Genomic DNA, 16,419 nt, shown 5'->3' on the forward strand with positions numbered 1-16,419 from the left:
TATAGAAAATCATATAAATAAGGACTTGGGTGTTTTGTTAATGTTTCTATTCACGGTTGGTCATCAAAATACTTTACAACCCTGCACAAAATTTAATTAGAAAGTGAACTATGACTAAAAGAAGAGATGCAATATTTCATAAAGGTTAAAAGTTTTTTCACATGATTGCATTTCTTCTTCATAATTGTTGTGACAAATTCTAACATAAGCAATTCGGTGAGTACTCTGTAAATATCAAAATCTCCGTTCTGGTAAGGGTTTCTCAGCTGGAAGATCAAGTAATTCTCTAATGCCTTCACAAACCTGCATTTAGACAATTGTGAAAGTTCTCAAAACTGTACAATTATTATTATTTGAATAGAAATAGATTACAGTTTTCTTCAAATGTCTTCAGGGAAAAATCAATTCCGGGTTTGTCCAGAATCATCTTAACATTTCCAACATTTTCCTTGATATTTCTAGAAGTAGAATCATCATTGTGGCTGTGGGTAGACTTGGTGGGTTTGAAAATGCCACATTGGTACAGATGAAAAGCTCATAAAGTGGTGTGGGTTTGGGAATGGATTCTCTCATTAAAGAAAAGACAATGGTAGCCTATTAATCGAGTTTAATAATGAGCGATGATTGTACAACTTGTGAAATTGGACAAATAACTAAAACCAGTGTGAGAAAAAAAAATTAAATTGAAAATCAAATAATGGTGGCTTCTGATCATATTTTGGTCATTGCACTTGTGTTACTGGATTTGAAAACGGTTTCTTAGATATTTAATAAAAACATCTTATTCAGGCTATCTATCTGATAACATTGTTTGCATTCTAATATCCACAAGACTTATGCCGTCTAGAAGTACAATTTCAGACAAATTATGTTTTTTGAAATTGGTCTTCTGAAAGCATATAGTTTTAGAAATGTCGGAATGAAAAGTAACCCCCTAATGCTTCAAGGATACTTCGACCCTGAATCCTGATCCATGTCAGCTAGGATCCAGTGGGGCAGGCTTGGCCCATATCAGGGAGTACAGTTACAAGCAGTAGATATCAGGGAGTCAATTAAATGAAGAAAACGAAGTGAAAGTACCAGTTTAATTTGGGCTTTGATTGAAGCAATTAGTTTGGTGTACTCCTCTATCTGCCTGCAATATACAAGTGATTCTTAAGTACGAGACTAAACAATATTTGCAACAATAAAATGAAAATTGTGAAAACTAAATTAATCAATCATTTTAAGAGATGATAATTGAAGGCCAAAGACAAATTTGTCCAGAGACAGGCATAAGAGTTACCGACAGTCATGTTGTTAATCCTGGATAGCAGCGCGGCCTGACGCTAAAACTGCTAAAGCAGACTAGTGGAGTGGTTGATATTGCAAGTATATAACTAGCCGTAAATCCTAAAGTAGAGTAGAAAAGGAGTGGCGAAAACAACAGAGAACAAAAGCAAGAAGTAGAACGTCACGGTTGCGAAACAAAAGAAGTGAGCAAAACAGATGAGAAGCCTTCTAGAAAAAGAGTTGCAAAGTTGCAGACACCTCCACAGTATCTGGAAAGATCAGCCACTCTAATCGAAAATAAAGTGGGTATGGGTGCTTGTTGGTCTTTGCAGAAACACAGAGAACAGAGGCCCCTACGTGACTCTTAAGTAAACTTTGCATTGAACATATGACAATGTTACGACGGACAAGGCAGGTAGAAATACGGACATTGAAAATAAAATTGGACCAGCCCCATATAAAAGATAATACAACATTATCTTAAGTGGTTTGGGCATGTATAGAAAAGACTTGTAAAAGTACTGGTAAGGACAGTAGACTGGATGGACAGTCCATTGGTTGAACTTGGAGGGAACAAGATAAACTATAGGCACAGCCAAACATGTAAGAGAAAGTTGGAGGTAAATGGTGTGTCTTTAAACTCAATAAAAATACATGATGAGACTTTATAGTGTAGATTGAAGCATATAGCAACCCCACATAGTTGAAATAGGTATCAATGTTGTGATATAAATATATGGCTTATAGCCTATACGGTTTAAATGCACTTTTGGTACCCCTAATTTTAATGACTCACAATATTGGTCTTCATATTTCTAATTCCACTATTTTGGTCCCCCAATTTCTAAATTGTCAGATTTTTTTCTCCAACTTGGGCATTTTGGGGCAAGATTTTGATAATAAGACAAATTGGCTGCTTTTGTAGCAACTCAGTTGATGACATTACACTATCTAGGTGGATTTTCACATAATGATTCATTTTGATGTCATCGATTCATTTTGGCACATAAGACTTGTCCCATTATAGAAAACCAACTCCAAATGCATAGGTTGAGAAAATATTGGACATTTTTAAAATGTGGGGACCAAAACCGTGGAATTGAAAATAGGGGCCAAAGCTACATTTAAGCATTAATATATTATTTTTAATATGTTGTCGTATTGATAATATGAATTGTCAATCAGTGAGCTCAATGATTTGATTACTCGTTACATTTCAAAATCATTGCCCCAAATTCCTAAACCCACATTTTTGTAATTTTTTAGCCAAGCTCTCAAAACTATCTACTTATTTTCGAACTCGTGAGATGATATAACTCACCTATGATTTAACTAACCTCTGCTGCACATTATCAATTAACAGCTTTCATCCCAAACAATTCCAAATCATATTATGGAAGGGAAGACAGATAAATAGGAAGGAAAAATACAAATATAGTCATGCCATTCACTTCTGCACGTGCAAGATAAGACACAGTTATCTCCACTTTTGAAGTATCCAGGCTTCATAGATTTACCCATCCGGATGGGGAAAAACGATTTTTCTGGATTAACCCATCCGGTCGTGATAAATAAGGGTTTTTTCCTGTCCAGATTGGTAAATCCGAATGGGTGAGGTTTTTAAAAAAACAGTTGGGGGGTAAAAGTAGCTCTCAAACTAAAAAACATGCCCATTAGATTATTTGATAGGTAACCCTAATATGTAACCCAGCCACAGCACACAAGTGCAGTGTCACTGTCTCCACTTCTGGTTAGTGACTCTGCGTTTTCACTTCTATGACTGAATATTCTCATATTCTTTACGGTATGGGACCTAGGGACAGTGGTTCGTCGCACCGCAGGCTATATTTGGTGATTTTGGGATTTTTTGGGACGAAAACCCGTAAGTAGCTCTGTAACAAGCCTAAGTTTTAGGCTATTTTGGGCTTTTACTCCATTTCTCTTTTTCACGCCTGCGTGGTGCCGCTCCAAAGGTGAACGTATCCGATTCTTAAAAAGAAGGCGGTTGTAACGAACGCTACTCCATTTTGCAACACTCTGCCACATGCGGGAATAGACACCATTCACTACGCTGATATCGTGGCGCTACAGACCTCTATTGACAACATAGACCAGATACACATCATGAGCTGCCTTTGCATTGAGCTCGATCTTAAGGGTCCCGTAAACAATCAGTTGTGGCACGTGCTAGCATGGAGGTAGACTATAGAAGTCTAGCTCATGTTACTACAGACATTCATTGGATACAAACATTCCAGCTCCCTTCTCTAGTCCCAGTGTTTTGTGACAATCAGAGTGTCATTATCTTGGTTCATAATCCGGTTTTGCATGCCCAGCTAGCATATGGAACCGAATTTCATTGTTCAAGAGAAAGTGCTTAAGAAGTAGCTCTCTGTAGTTAATGTTCCTGCTTAGGAACAGTGGGCTGATATGCTCACCAATGCTTTTTCTCCACCCAGATTTCAACTTTTATGGACAAGCTCAGTGTGTTTGACCTTGCTTTAGCTTCTCACCCACCTTGAGCTTGTCAGAGGTGCATGAGAATTACTGTATTTTTCTGCTATGGAAGTTAGACTGGAGTTAATTAGTTTTTTAGTTAGTTCACTGTATTTATGATGTATTTTAACAGACTAGAGTCGGTAAGCAATATTTCACATCTAAGAAATCCCAAACACTCCCTTGTGCTAGATTAACTTTTACAGCTTCAATAAGGCTATATATGTAAAACTAAAAAATTATACCTGGCGATCTTTTCTTCCCTTTTCTCTATGAAGTTTAAAGCTTCAGACCAAGTAAACTCCACATGGAATCCCATGCCTATATCCACAAATATGTGTTGTGTACTGGGCCTGTAAAGTTTCAATCAAATACATAAAATATGAAAAAATGTGCATTTCCATGGGCTGAAGACAAAAAAGAGATTTAATTGTACGGGCACAAATAAAAAGCACTGGCTGTGCTGATGAGTGATTAGGTAGTTCGCCAAAGGTTCTCGGGTTAAACTTCCAAACATTAGTTGCACCCTGGATCGGCGGAGAGAGGTGTCTAGAGTCTAGACACAAGTTCGGCAACATAGAACAAGTCTTATTGTTTATAATATGGTGATGACTGATCTATAAAGAACATATGCCATAAATGAAAGAAAATAAGTTGATCCTGTAGGTTGGTGATAAAATACAAATGTGTCTTGCAGAATTCATAAAAAGATCGAGAAAAGGTGAAATTAAAAGAAAGAATTAACGCTACTAATTCTCAAATCAGGCAGCTAAAAAGCAAGTGAAGTATGACGAAAGCTGAAATGTTTGATGACTTACACTTCTGCTTGCATGTACACCTCAGAGCCAAGATTGACCATAGTTCTCAGACTGGTAACACTATTCTTCTCTATGTTTTCAATGTTACTTCGCAAATCAGCACTGAGTGAACAAGTCAAGTGTATTCAGACGGAACAATAGTACTTCACTTAATGCATCATTGAATTTGTACTAACTCAATTTGTGCTAGTCTCCAAACTCAGCCTACAAGTATAATTTACATGTGCTACTGTGGATTTTAAGGGAAATGGATGATACAAATTTTACTGTGTTAAAAAGCATGTCATTATGATTTTGATACTAATTCTACCTAATAGTATGCATAAAAGTGAAAAAGGATACAAAATTTTCTGTTGTTCAAAGACCTTGTCCCTGCAATGAAGAAATGAGAAAAATAAGTAAACGTGGCTCTGAAACCCTTGAAATAAACAAAGCAACCATTCAATGTAGAAACAGCTTTATGAAGTCCATTTTGCAAGTTCATTATTCAAGACCTCGGAAGTTCAATGTAGAAACAGCTTTACTAGAAAGACTTACAATAGAGGAAGAACAACATTCATTTACGGCATTTCACATTATAAACAACAACCAAGAATAAAATCTACAAAGTAAACACTATACCTCTGAGCGGTAACATGAAGAAGATCAGGTTTCAAGCGTTTATCAACAAATTCTTCATACTTTTGAATTTTTTGCTGACGTAAATTGTCCATATGTTAAGAGTCCTAGCAAAAGTATAAGCCAATCAGGAATGATTAGTATATGTATACATATGTGGTAAGTTCATGTATATATTACCAGTAGTGGGCAACATATATTACCCAAATGGCACATGATTGTTAAAAGGGTATTTATTGCAGCTTATGGTCGTTTGGGTATTTTATCAACCATGTATCGGGAACGAGACTTGGTAGCTGCTGCTGCAGCTGATTCAACTACCACGGCTTGGTTGATGCAATGGTTTGTGGTGTGTGTGAGTTTATAGGTTTAAGTTCTCACCCATTCAAAGTGAACACATAAAATATTTAGGTATGCAGAAATGGACTCTTATGAGTTATAATTGATGCTTTAAATATACTTAAAAGTAAATCACAAAAATAGCCTTTAACAGTGGTATCACATACAGTGGCGGAGCAAGACAAAAAAGTTTGGGGTGGCCGCCAAAGAACAATATCGGATGAAGAAATTACAACTTCATCTCTTTCAATATCAACAGCCTTCCTTTTGAAAATAGAATCTATTCTTTGAATCTTCAGCTTAACTTTTCTGTTGCATAAATGTACTTTAAAGTTGTTAATTTATCAATTAACAAAGGACAGTAAACAAGGTTACGACCAAACACCAAAGAGGCAAAGAACAACAGGTTTAACAATTAACAACAATTAGGGTTGGAAATCAACTAAATAACATGTAATCATCAAATCAGAATCATAATTGAAGGAAATTACAATAATTAGGGTTTGTGGAGAGAGATGAAGGAAGAAAGCTCTCTAAATTGAAGAAGAAGAAGGAGAGTAATCGCGGCGGTGATGGATGGAGAAAGAGGAGAGTGGTCTCGCGGCTCACCGGCGGTGGTGGATCGATTTGCTATGCTTGGGAGAAGAAAAGGATTCCGTTTCACTTTCTCTGTTCTCACTTCTCACTTGGTTCTCAGATGAAAGAGAAACGTGAAGGGGAAATGAGACTAAAATGGAAATATTATTATTACGAAGGGTATTTTTGTCATTTCCAGTATATAACTTTTTTTTTTTTCCTTCTGGCCTATGTTTGCAGCAATTTTGGCCCCCTAACAAAAAAAAATTCAATTTTGACCCCTTAATTTTGCCATGTTTAGGGAAATATGCTCTTTTGGCCCTTTATCTTTATCAAAAAGTTACGATTTTGACCCCTTTTTTGGGACACGTGGCGGCTTCTCAGCATAGTTGGGAAAATTCGGGGGTCAAAATTGCATTGTTTTTGTTAGAGGGTCAAAATTGCTACAACGGCAAACATAGAGGACCAAAAATGCATTTAAACCTTTTTTTTTTTAGGATGGGGTGGCGGTGGCTCCCCCTTGCCAACCCCAGTTCCGCCACTGATCACATATAGATTAGACCTTGAAGATTAATGAAGTGGAAATAAAATCATAAATTTTAGGGTTAATTTACTTTTTGGTCCCTATAAATATCTGCAGTTTTGTTTTTAGTCCCTATAAAAATAAATCACACTTTTTAGTCCCTACAAAATTTTCTGTTAGTGTTTTTAGTCCTTGTTAAATTAAAATTTATTTAATTATGCTTAAACTTCTAAATTTTTGAAAGATTTTTTACATACATGTTCATAACATCGTAAGATACTCTTTTATAAAAATTTTTAGTTTTTTAACATGTAATGAATTAAATATGAATTTTTCTAAAAGCCAAATTTTCAAAATTATATTAATGAAAATTTGGACCTAATAATAAAATTTTAAGTTACTTTTCTGCGGAGGAACTTTGTATAATATTCTAAGTAAGTATGTGAAAAATATGTTACAAATTTAAAAGTTTTAGCACAATTAAGCAAATTTTAATTTACAAGGACTAAAAGTATGTGTTGGTCCCTATTAAATTAAAATTTGTTTAATTATACTTAAACTTCTATATTTTTAAATGATTTTTAACAGACATGTTAAGAACATTATAATAATCTCTTTTATAAAAAATTAGAAGTTTTTAACATGTAATGAATTAAATATAATTTTTTTAAAACGCCAAAAATTCAAGTTAAAACTAATGAAAATTTGGACCTAAAAATAAAATTTTGAGCTAATTTATTGCGGCGGAACCTTTTATAATGTTTTAAACAAAGTATGTAAAAAATCATTGAAAAATTTAAAATTTTAAGCATAATTAAACAAATTTTAATTTAACAGGGATTAAAAACATTAACGGAAAATTTTGTAGGGACTAAAAAGTGTGATTTATTTTTATAGGGACTACAAACAAAACTGCAGATATTTATTGGGATAAAAAACTTAATTAACCCTAAATTTTATAGTTTGAGCTCAAAAACCACTGATTATCAAGCTAATTTCTAGTTTCTACCAGCACTGCCTTAGTTTATAGGTGATGTAATTAGCATAATTAAGGGTAAATATTCCAAGGTAATTTGCAGCCAAATCAACCTCTTGATACCATATTAACATGGTAAAACAAGAAAAACATCCTGAAACAGAAATTGTGATTGGGTGGTCTGAAATATACAACCAAGTCTTATCCCACTAAGTGGGATCGGCCAAAAGTAGAATCTCATCACATGAGTAGACACTATCAAGTAATTCCTAACTGAAAAACTGTCACTAACTGATTCTGTTTCAGTTAGTTACAGCAGTACACGATTCTAGATGAATGTAAACTAAACAGGTAAAGGCTACAGACTAGCTAGAGAACCATATCCATAACATAACACGGATAAATTGAATACAATATGGAAGACAATAAACTGCCACAATAGCAGTTAACATATAAGTATAACCATTCATTATAATACTCCAACTATGTTAGTGATGACGCACTGAATGAAATATGAACAACACATAACTCTATTTTACACTGACTATACATTAAATAATACATATAGACAAAATCACCATAAGAAATCAAGTGAGTAATGAATAAAGAACCTAGATGACCAGGAAGCGCAAACATTCTATCTCTCTTAGATTCCTCTTTCAAATATCTACTAACCCAAAAATTAAAATATAGAGCCAAAGGATTGTCACATTGGGAGGCCCCATAACAAGACCAACAAAATGTTACAGCGTGTGCCATGAAACCAGAAATCTTTGTATCTCCTACAAGCACTAGACCCCACCCCTACCCTAAACCCCAACTCGAAAACAATACAATCCTCCGAGCTCACCTTCAATATCCATACAGAAATAGAAAATTTATAAAATGTAAAATACAAAGCGAGCAAGAGAGTGTATTGGTTTCCCATAAGGAAACAACACTAAAAGCTAATTATTTCCACCTGGGGGGGGGGGGGGGGTTCCTCATCCCTTTTCCTCCCCTCAACTCCCTAACACTATCCCGACTCAGTCCCAGTCCCTATCAATGAGAAACTGGGTACCCCTTCCCCACCCCTAGGTACTAATTCTATTATTTTAACCATTTTACATTTCTTCGACTTAATGTATTTCTTCATGATTTGTACAAAATCTATTCCTCCAAGAGCCATCAAATGGAACTAGTATTACTTATTTTCTAAATTGATTAATACAATTATTTCTTCTTCACAACTAATCAACAAAAAAGATTTGTAAATCTCAAAGAAGTACATCTTGTATACATGTTTCACAGGCAGTACACAAGTCTGCCATTATGTCAATATCTTGTTGGGGGAACAATCTATAAGATATCAAAGAATCAAACAAAAATAATCAGTAAACAGAAATGTCCCAAATTCTGCTGTTTACAGATTAGAATAAACAATACTCGAGATCAAAAGGCAAATCAGAACACTAAATTTAACATACATGTCAAATTTTTTAAAAGCAATAGCTCATAATAAATGAAATTCATTTTATCATCATGTAATGTAAGATGCCTAGAATATTAAACGAATGTTATGTACATTCAAATATATCCACTTGCTTCTATCACTTTATCTTCCAATTCATGCAAAAAGACATATAATGTAACACAAAGCATAGCTGGAACTCATTCAATATTCAATATATACACACATAATGAAGTTTTGTGGTATTATTTTCCTTTGTAATATCTAATTAATTCAACACGCATTTCTTGTTTATACGCCAAACATCGATAAAACCAGGTAGTTTCTAGCAAAGAAAGGTTAGCCCATATTATTTCAAGCTAACTTATTACTATAATAAAGCCATCAAAAAATATATTAATATTTCATAACTTGCATACCACAATCTAAAGAAAAAGAGGTCTGTTAGATGGGATGACTATGTGTACCCTAATCAGATTCAGTATCTATGCACAAGGTTAAGATATTTTGACTCTAGTTTGCGCTAATATTTTTTCTTTCTAACCCAGTGGGCGCTCTACTGTATCCCCACAAACCTAAGTCGATTGGGCTCGCCATGGAACCAATCATCTACTTTGTTGGGTTGTGATAGGATTATAGAATAAAGGGAATTCTTGGGTTCCTAACAAGTTGCCTCCCGAATAGGCGACTCTAAAAATTGAACTCAGGTTTTTTCCTTTGAAGAGAACCATATTACGAACTACCCCACTACTATGTTGGTTAAATTGGGGTAATATAGCTCGGTATTTCCACCATCTCTACTATATCTGTAACACCCCATTTTCTCAACTTCAAATTTTTTACATAATAATCAGAGTAATCAACTTAAACATGATGTCACACTACTTTAAAAGATAAATAAAATAGAATTACTATTTATTTAAACATCTTTCATCAATAATTCAAATTACATCGCAGCGGAAAAACATTTCATTATTCAACAAAATGGCACTACGGCCTTAACATAAACAACTTATTAAACTCCATTTTAGGTGGTTCATCAACATAAAATCATAGAAATACGTAACACATGGAAAACAAGCAAGATCTCCATCCCGTTACGTATCAAAGCAACCCTAAGACAACGTGTGAGAGAGTCAATTCACTTCAACAGCTATTCATGGTTATCTGCACATTACCCACGTAGAGGCAACATTAAAACTTAGACAACAACTTACACCTTAGTGACTTTGGCAATAACTTGCAACTTTACGACATTGACGACAACAGCGGTAACGACAACAACAACGACTTCACATCATAATATCATAATTTATCAATTATGAACAACATCATGTAACATCATATTCATCAACATATACATTCATATAATAATTCATCAATCATGAACATCATATTCATTAACATATACATTCATATAATACTTCATCAATCATGAACAACATCATATAACAGCATATTCATTAACATATACATTCATATAATACTTCATCAATCATGAACAACATCATATTCATCAACATATACATTCATATAATAATTCATCAATTAAAGATATTCACGTCAAACCAAGATAGATTCATCACAACATAGGTTAAATACTCTTAAACACCTTAATTGAACTCATAGTGCACAAGCTTTGAAGTTTGGAGACAATCCATAAGTTTTGGGTTGACCTAGAAATAGTTATGCGGAATTTTTATAAAATTTCACTAAGACCTCCTTGGAGTATTTTCATCATAACTCAAGAACCAAATATCATTTTCAAGTCAAACCAAAGCCACTGGAAAGCTAACTCAATTATCTATAACTTTCATGTTTACATCAAATGCCAATTCAAAACAGAAACGTGTGAAAAAGACGCAAGAACATGAAACAGGACGTGCTGTTAGAGAGCAACTCGGGAAAAACCCATTTTTCACCCCAAAATCCCATTTTAACTTTCCTATGCCCAAATTTGATCCCAAAGTTTGTCTAAACATTTATATACATCAAAAGAGACTCAAAACCATATAAAACTTGACCCAAAACATTATTTTAGAAAATCATCAAAAAACAACATTTCATAACAAAACAACAACAATCAGAAGTGAATTCATCAACAACAACATTATACTTCACCAATTTTGAGCAAAAACACAAGTATACATATATACATAACTTGAGCATATAAATTCATCATCAACAACTTAATTAACATCAAATTCACATGCCCAAACATTGCATCAAAACATAAGCACAAATTTCACCAATTAAATCCACAATAATCACATATAGGCACTTATGGGTAGAAGTAGAAAAAGAGATTATACAAAAGATTATGAATGAAATCTAACCCTAATTTCTATAACATCAAAACTAATAACAACTACAAGGTTAAACCCTTTTTCAGAATTATACAACCCATTATTAGAGAAAGTTAGTCCCACCCTTACCTTAGATTGATCGATTGAAAGGTTCACTTCTCTGGTTCTCCTCTTCTCTTGGTTTTCTCCCCTTTTCTCCAAAAACAGGTTTCACGAAATCCTTATTTTCTAACTCTAACTCTCCCTTTTATATAAATCATTAACCTACTTATTTTCTCTTAATTTCAAATCTGGCCCCAAAGTCTCAATATTCTATTCTAATATATAATATAAAATATTTCTATAACAAATAACAAATATATCTCTATAACAAATATATTTCTATAACATATATATTTCTACACCAAATAAGAAATATATTTCTACACCAGATAACATATATATTTCTACACGAGATAACAAATATATTTCTACACGAGATAACATATATATTTCTACACCAGATAACATATATATTTCTACACCAAATAACATATATATTATACTAATAAATACCAACATATAACATAACAAAATATCACTCATCAAAATAAATCGACTAAATTATAAAAAGACATCTAAACTCAATAAAATAAATAAATAATAAAATAGGGCGTTACAATATCACCTACCTTGCATTATTTCCCACTTTAGCAAATACAATAAATACATCACTATTACTACATGGTACAAAAGCATCTAATATAGACATGTCAATTCAATTCAGAAATGTGTGGTCCAAAGATCTAGAGAAGTTTTAACAAAACAGTGTCTAATCATTGAACGATCAAAATAATTAAAATGATGGTTAATGAGGAGTTGGAGAAGTTTGAACCCTCTTTTTCTGTTTACTTTTTCATCAATTTTTGAAAAAATGGAGAAGATAGGGTTCGGGATTTAGCAATTGAAAAATGAGAGGGAGAAAGGGTTTTGCAGAGAAGAGAGAGAGAGAGAGAGAGAACGAACCGGAGAGAAGTTAATTAGACTTTGGTGTTCGAATAGTGGCGAGAGGCTGCGACGGCGGGTTGAGGTATGTGAGACGGGTTCAGGGTTTGGTGTGGTGGGTTTCAAGTCAGTCTGATCAAGACTGCACTTCAGTGGCTGTGGCGCAAAGTCACGGTGCCATTTAACATATTGTGGCTGTACGATTGTTTTAACCAACCAGATTATGCCACATGCCAAGTTTTGTTTTCTTAAAATTAATTAATTATAAAAAAACTAAAACAAAGTATTTTGAGAGAGATGCACACTTTTATTAACAAATCAACGAATTTTGCTCTTCATTCTTTTAAATTTGACTTCGTACATGAAATTTACGTTATTAACCCCAGTAGCAGTAGCAGTAGCAGTTGATTGTACCAACAACATTTAATTAACGTTGAGCCAAAGACTGTTAACTACAATGGACCTCAACAAGAATTAACTGCCGCCGCTAAGTTCTGGTACGTAGACAGAACAACAATTCTTGACAAAATTGTTGTTTTCTTAAGCACCTAAACATGCATTTGTTTCATTTTCAATCATCAACTACCACTACATTCATCCACCACATTCATTCAATCAAGATCAAAATATAAAATAATGCAAATGTCATTATTTTTTATTTTTATAGTAAAACAATACAAGTTATTTATAATTACTCTCATGTGTTGTAGCTCTTCATGCTTAGTTAACATCGAACATATTTCATTACAAGGCAGACACATCCAAACTATGTCATTGCTATCACTTTTATAAACTTATTTATAAAAAAAAGAAAAAAATTCTTATTATTAAAAATTAGCATAATCAATGATGATTTTTATCCATTTTTTATTTTTCTCGTTAAGTAGAGGTAGAAGTTGGCATAACTTGTAATTTTAACCAAGTTAATCCTCATGTGAATGATCTTTTCTTATAATTATATTATATTACTTGTAGATTGTTTATACTCGTACATGTTTTTGCACAATAGTTTGTTTAATGCAATTGTTTTTTTTTGGAATTAGTGAAATACTCTTGGTTTAACTTGTAGATCACATAACCCAAAGTATCCTAACTTCTCTTGAAGAATATACATGAAGCCCGTCTGACCCTGAAGATTTGAAGTTTTCCATTCTAAAAAAAGCTCCATGAACTTCATTATAGGTTCTTAGACTCATCGAAAGTTCTATCACGATGAAGGATGTTCAGGTAGCTATTTATGGTCATGTAGAGAGGCGTAATAGAGTTGGATGAAAGATGGAGATTTTGAAAGTATTGATAAACACACTCTATTCATTATTTCTCCTCATAAATTCAAGAATCATCATACTTCTCTTGAGAGTTGAGAGGTGAATGAACCTGGTGTTAAGGCATAAACATGAAAGATTAGGAGATATGAGTCTAATTTCATTAGTTGTCTAAGTTTAAGGAGAAATAGTGGAAATTATTAAATAAAAACAAAGTTGATTTCTTAGTATTTTTTATTAAAACAAACAAATTTACGAAATTACCAACCAAATAATGATTATGATTGATTAGAAACAATGCTTGCATTGTACTCCTAAATTTGCTAATTGATCCACAACATTAAACAAAATCGAAAACAAGTTGGAATTGAATTTTCGAGGGATTTTGTTTTAGTGTTTACTAGACTTTGGTGATTTCAAACTCTAGAGATGCTAAAGGTTTAAAATTTTATTTTTTTGAACAAGTATTGTTTAAATAGCTTAGAGTCCGAGTCTTCATAAGATAGTGTTTTTGTTGGATTCAAATAATATCTTAAAAAGTGGAGCTGTTTTATCTTTTTGAATTAGATAGATACCACAAAAATCAATTTTGGACAAATAAAATTTATTTTTGCAATCAAAACAAGATATTCTAATACAACATGACATTAATCAATTTTATGATATTAGTTCATTAATTCACATAGATCGATAAAAACAAGTATCAACTTCTATCTCTAAGAACAAAAGGGCTAAAAAGAAAATAACAAAAACCATTACATTAAAGTTCAAACATGATTTTTTAATAGAATAAAATAAGTTGTTGTCCAAATATTAAGTTTTTTGTTTTGTGAGGAAACTTGTGTTTTCAATAGCTAAGTCTAGAGGTAATTTTTAAGGGAAAAAAAATTAGGGTTTGGAATTTAAAAAGAGGGTGGTAGGGATGCTAAATAACTATATTTATCTGCACACTGTGCTTGGGTCATACTTAAGGTGCGCTCACAAATATGTATACACAAGGCAAACAATCAGAAAATACATGGATTTATTGGCTTTAATATATATCAACCAAATAATCTGATTGTACATTTAGCAATTCATTATTGGTCATAGTGATGCATAGATATAAAATACTATATAGAGAACATTCTTGAGCGAAACATATCATATTAAAATAAATGATACCTCATACTCATAGTACCAATAAAGTTATAACATTTTTTTGACATATTTTACTTCTCACAGTAAGTGTAATTTCTCAATTCTCAAGGACGTGGTGAGTTGCTTCTAGATTAATTTTTAATACAATGTCTTTTCATTCATGTTTTAAAATTTTCTATTGTATTGTCTTTTTGATAATTTATTTTGTTTTGTAATTCTTTGATGGATTATGTTTAGGTGATGATTTGAAGAGATTCATATGAAAATGGGTGATAAATATGACACTCAATCCCTCAACAATATTAAAGGTATATCAATCTTGAGTCTTTGATATAATTTTTTTTGATTTATTTAATCTTCTTGGATGTAACTTGTGGGTATTTTATGTTTACAATTTTTATTTGCTGATATGATTCTTATGTGCGACCAATTATTAAATATGTTAAAAATATATTTTTCAATAGTTTGTCGAAATTTCCTTTCAAAAGGATAATAAGGCAAAGTAAGCAAATTGATTTAGAATGCAAATAGAAAATTGACTATTGTGTGTTCATCGCATTTTTAAATGTTTAGTTAATGTAAAAATAAAATCATTTTGAAAACTTAGAAAATAAACAAGAGCGAAAATTTGTGTGTGTAAGAGAGATATCAAAGTGACAACGTTTGTTTGATTGTTAGAAAAAAGGTGAGAAGAGAGAAAGATGAAAAAAATAAAATATATTTAATTCATGAGTTGGTACAAAGGAACGATAAAAGAAATATAAGAGGGAGAAATGTGTTTTTCTTCCTCTTTTAGTTTGGTTCAACACAAAAAGAGATGAAAGAAATGTTATTGAAGAAAAAAGAAATATATAATCGTTTCTTCTTACTATTCTTCGTAATCATGTATAAAAAAAAATACATGGATTACATATTTTTCAATCTCTATTCATAATTTCATTGAGAAATCAAATTAAGCGACATATATATTTATCTTTTTTTGGTGGTGGCCGGAGTTTAAACCCCGGGCCGTGCATATATTATGCATTGTCCATACCAACTAAGCGAAACGAAGTTCACGAGGACACACACACACACACACACACACACACACACACATATATATATATATATATATATATATATATTCTTCTATCTCCATCTCTCTCCCTCTCTTATTTCTTTTTGCTTAAAATCACTTATGCAAATTACACACTAAAAGATATGAAAATACAAATAATAAAGATAGGCTAGTGTTCACGAGTGAAGCATTAATGGGAACACATGACTTAGGAGTAGCAACTCTATAGTGTGGGAAGAATGACAATTTTGTAGTAGGGAAACATCTAAATAGGTGAAAAGGACATATATGCAAGACAAAAATATATATAGAAAATAATATTCAATTAGAAAAGGTTGGTGGACACCCAAGACTCATTCTAGGTAAGAAACACAATAAAAGTAAATCCTTATCCTTAAGGTTCACTTTGATGTTCACCACATTGTTAGTGATTTTTCAAAAATTGTCAATTACTCCACAATATATTATGACCTATACCATTCTAAATGCGTAGGGTTGTTATTTCAAATATTGTCTATAAGCTCACAAATTGGTCATATACAATGAATCCAATTATGCCCACATTCATACCATAATCTTTTCCTGTGTGACTTCCC

General features: G+C 32.6%; 1 protein-coding gene across 5 annotated transcripts; it reads right to left on the bottom strand.

Annotated features, from left to right (window-relative positions):
• LOC11414771 (protein UXT homolog) lies at positions 1 to 6,262 on the bottom strand. Of its 5 annotated transcripts, none has more exons than XM_003613871.4 (8): positions 6,153 to 6,262; positions 5,711 to 5,852; positions 5,208 to 5,311; positions 4,929 to 4,958; positions 4,587 to 4,688; positions 4,014 to 4,121; positions 1,081 to 1,135; positions 1 to 303 (listed from the first exon to the last, which is right to left on the bottom strand). In XM_003613871.4, exons 3-8 carry the CDS (start codon positions 5,297 to 5,299, stop codon positions 235 to 237), a joined length of 456 nt encoding a protein of 151 aa, XP_003613919.2. In that variant the 5' UTR covers positions 5,300 to 5,311; positions 5,711 to 5,852; positions 6,153 to 6,262; the 3' UTR covers positions 1 to 234. The 5 variants fall into 5 exon arrangements, with proteins under 5 accessions (XP_003613919.2, XP_024640989.1, XP_024640991.1 ...); XM_024785221.2 differs by having other exon boundaries at positions 6,035 to 6,262; XM_024785223.2 differs by lacking the exon at positions 5,711 to 5,852 and having other exon boundaries at positions 6,035 to 6,262.
• Positions 6,263 to 16,419: the final 10,157 nt, after the last annotated feature.

Source organism: Medicago truncatula, chromosome 5 (assembly GCF_003473485.1).
Source record: "Medicago truncatula cultivar Jemalong A17 chromosome 5, MtrunA17r5.0-ANR, whole genome shotgun sequence".
Classification (NCBI taxonomy): domain Eukaryota; kingdom Viridiplantae; phylum Streptophyta; class Magnoliopsida; order Fabales; family Fabaceae; genus Medicago; species Medicago truncatula.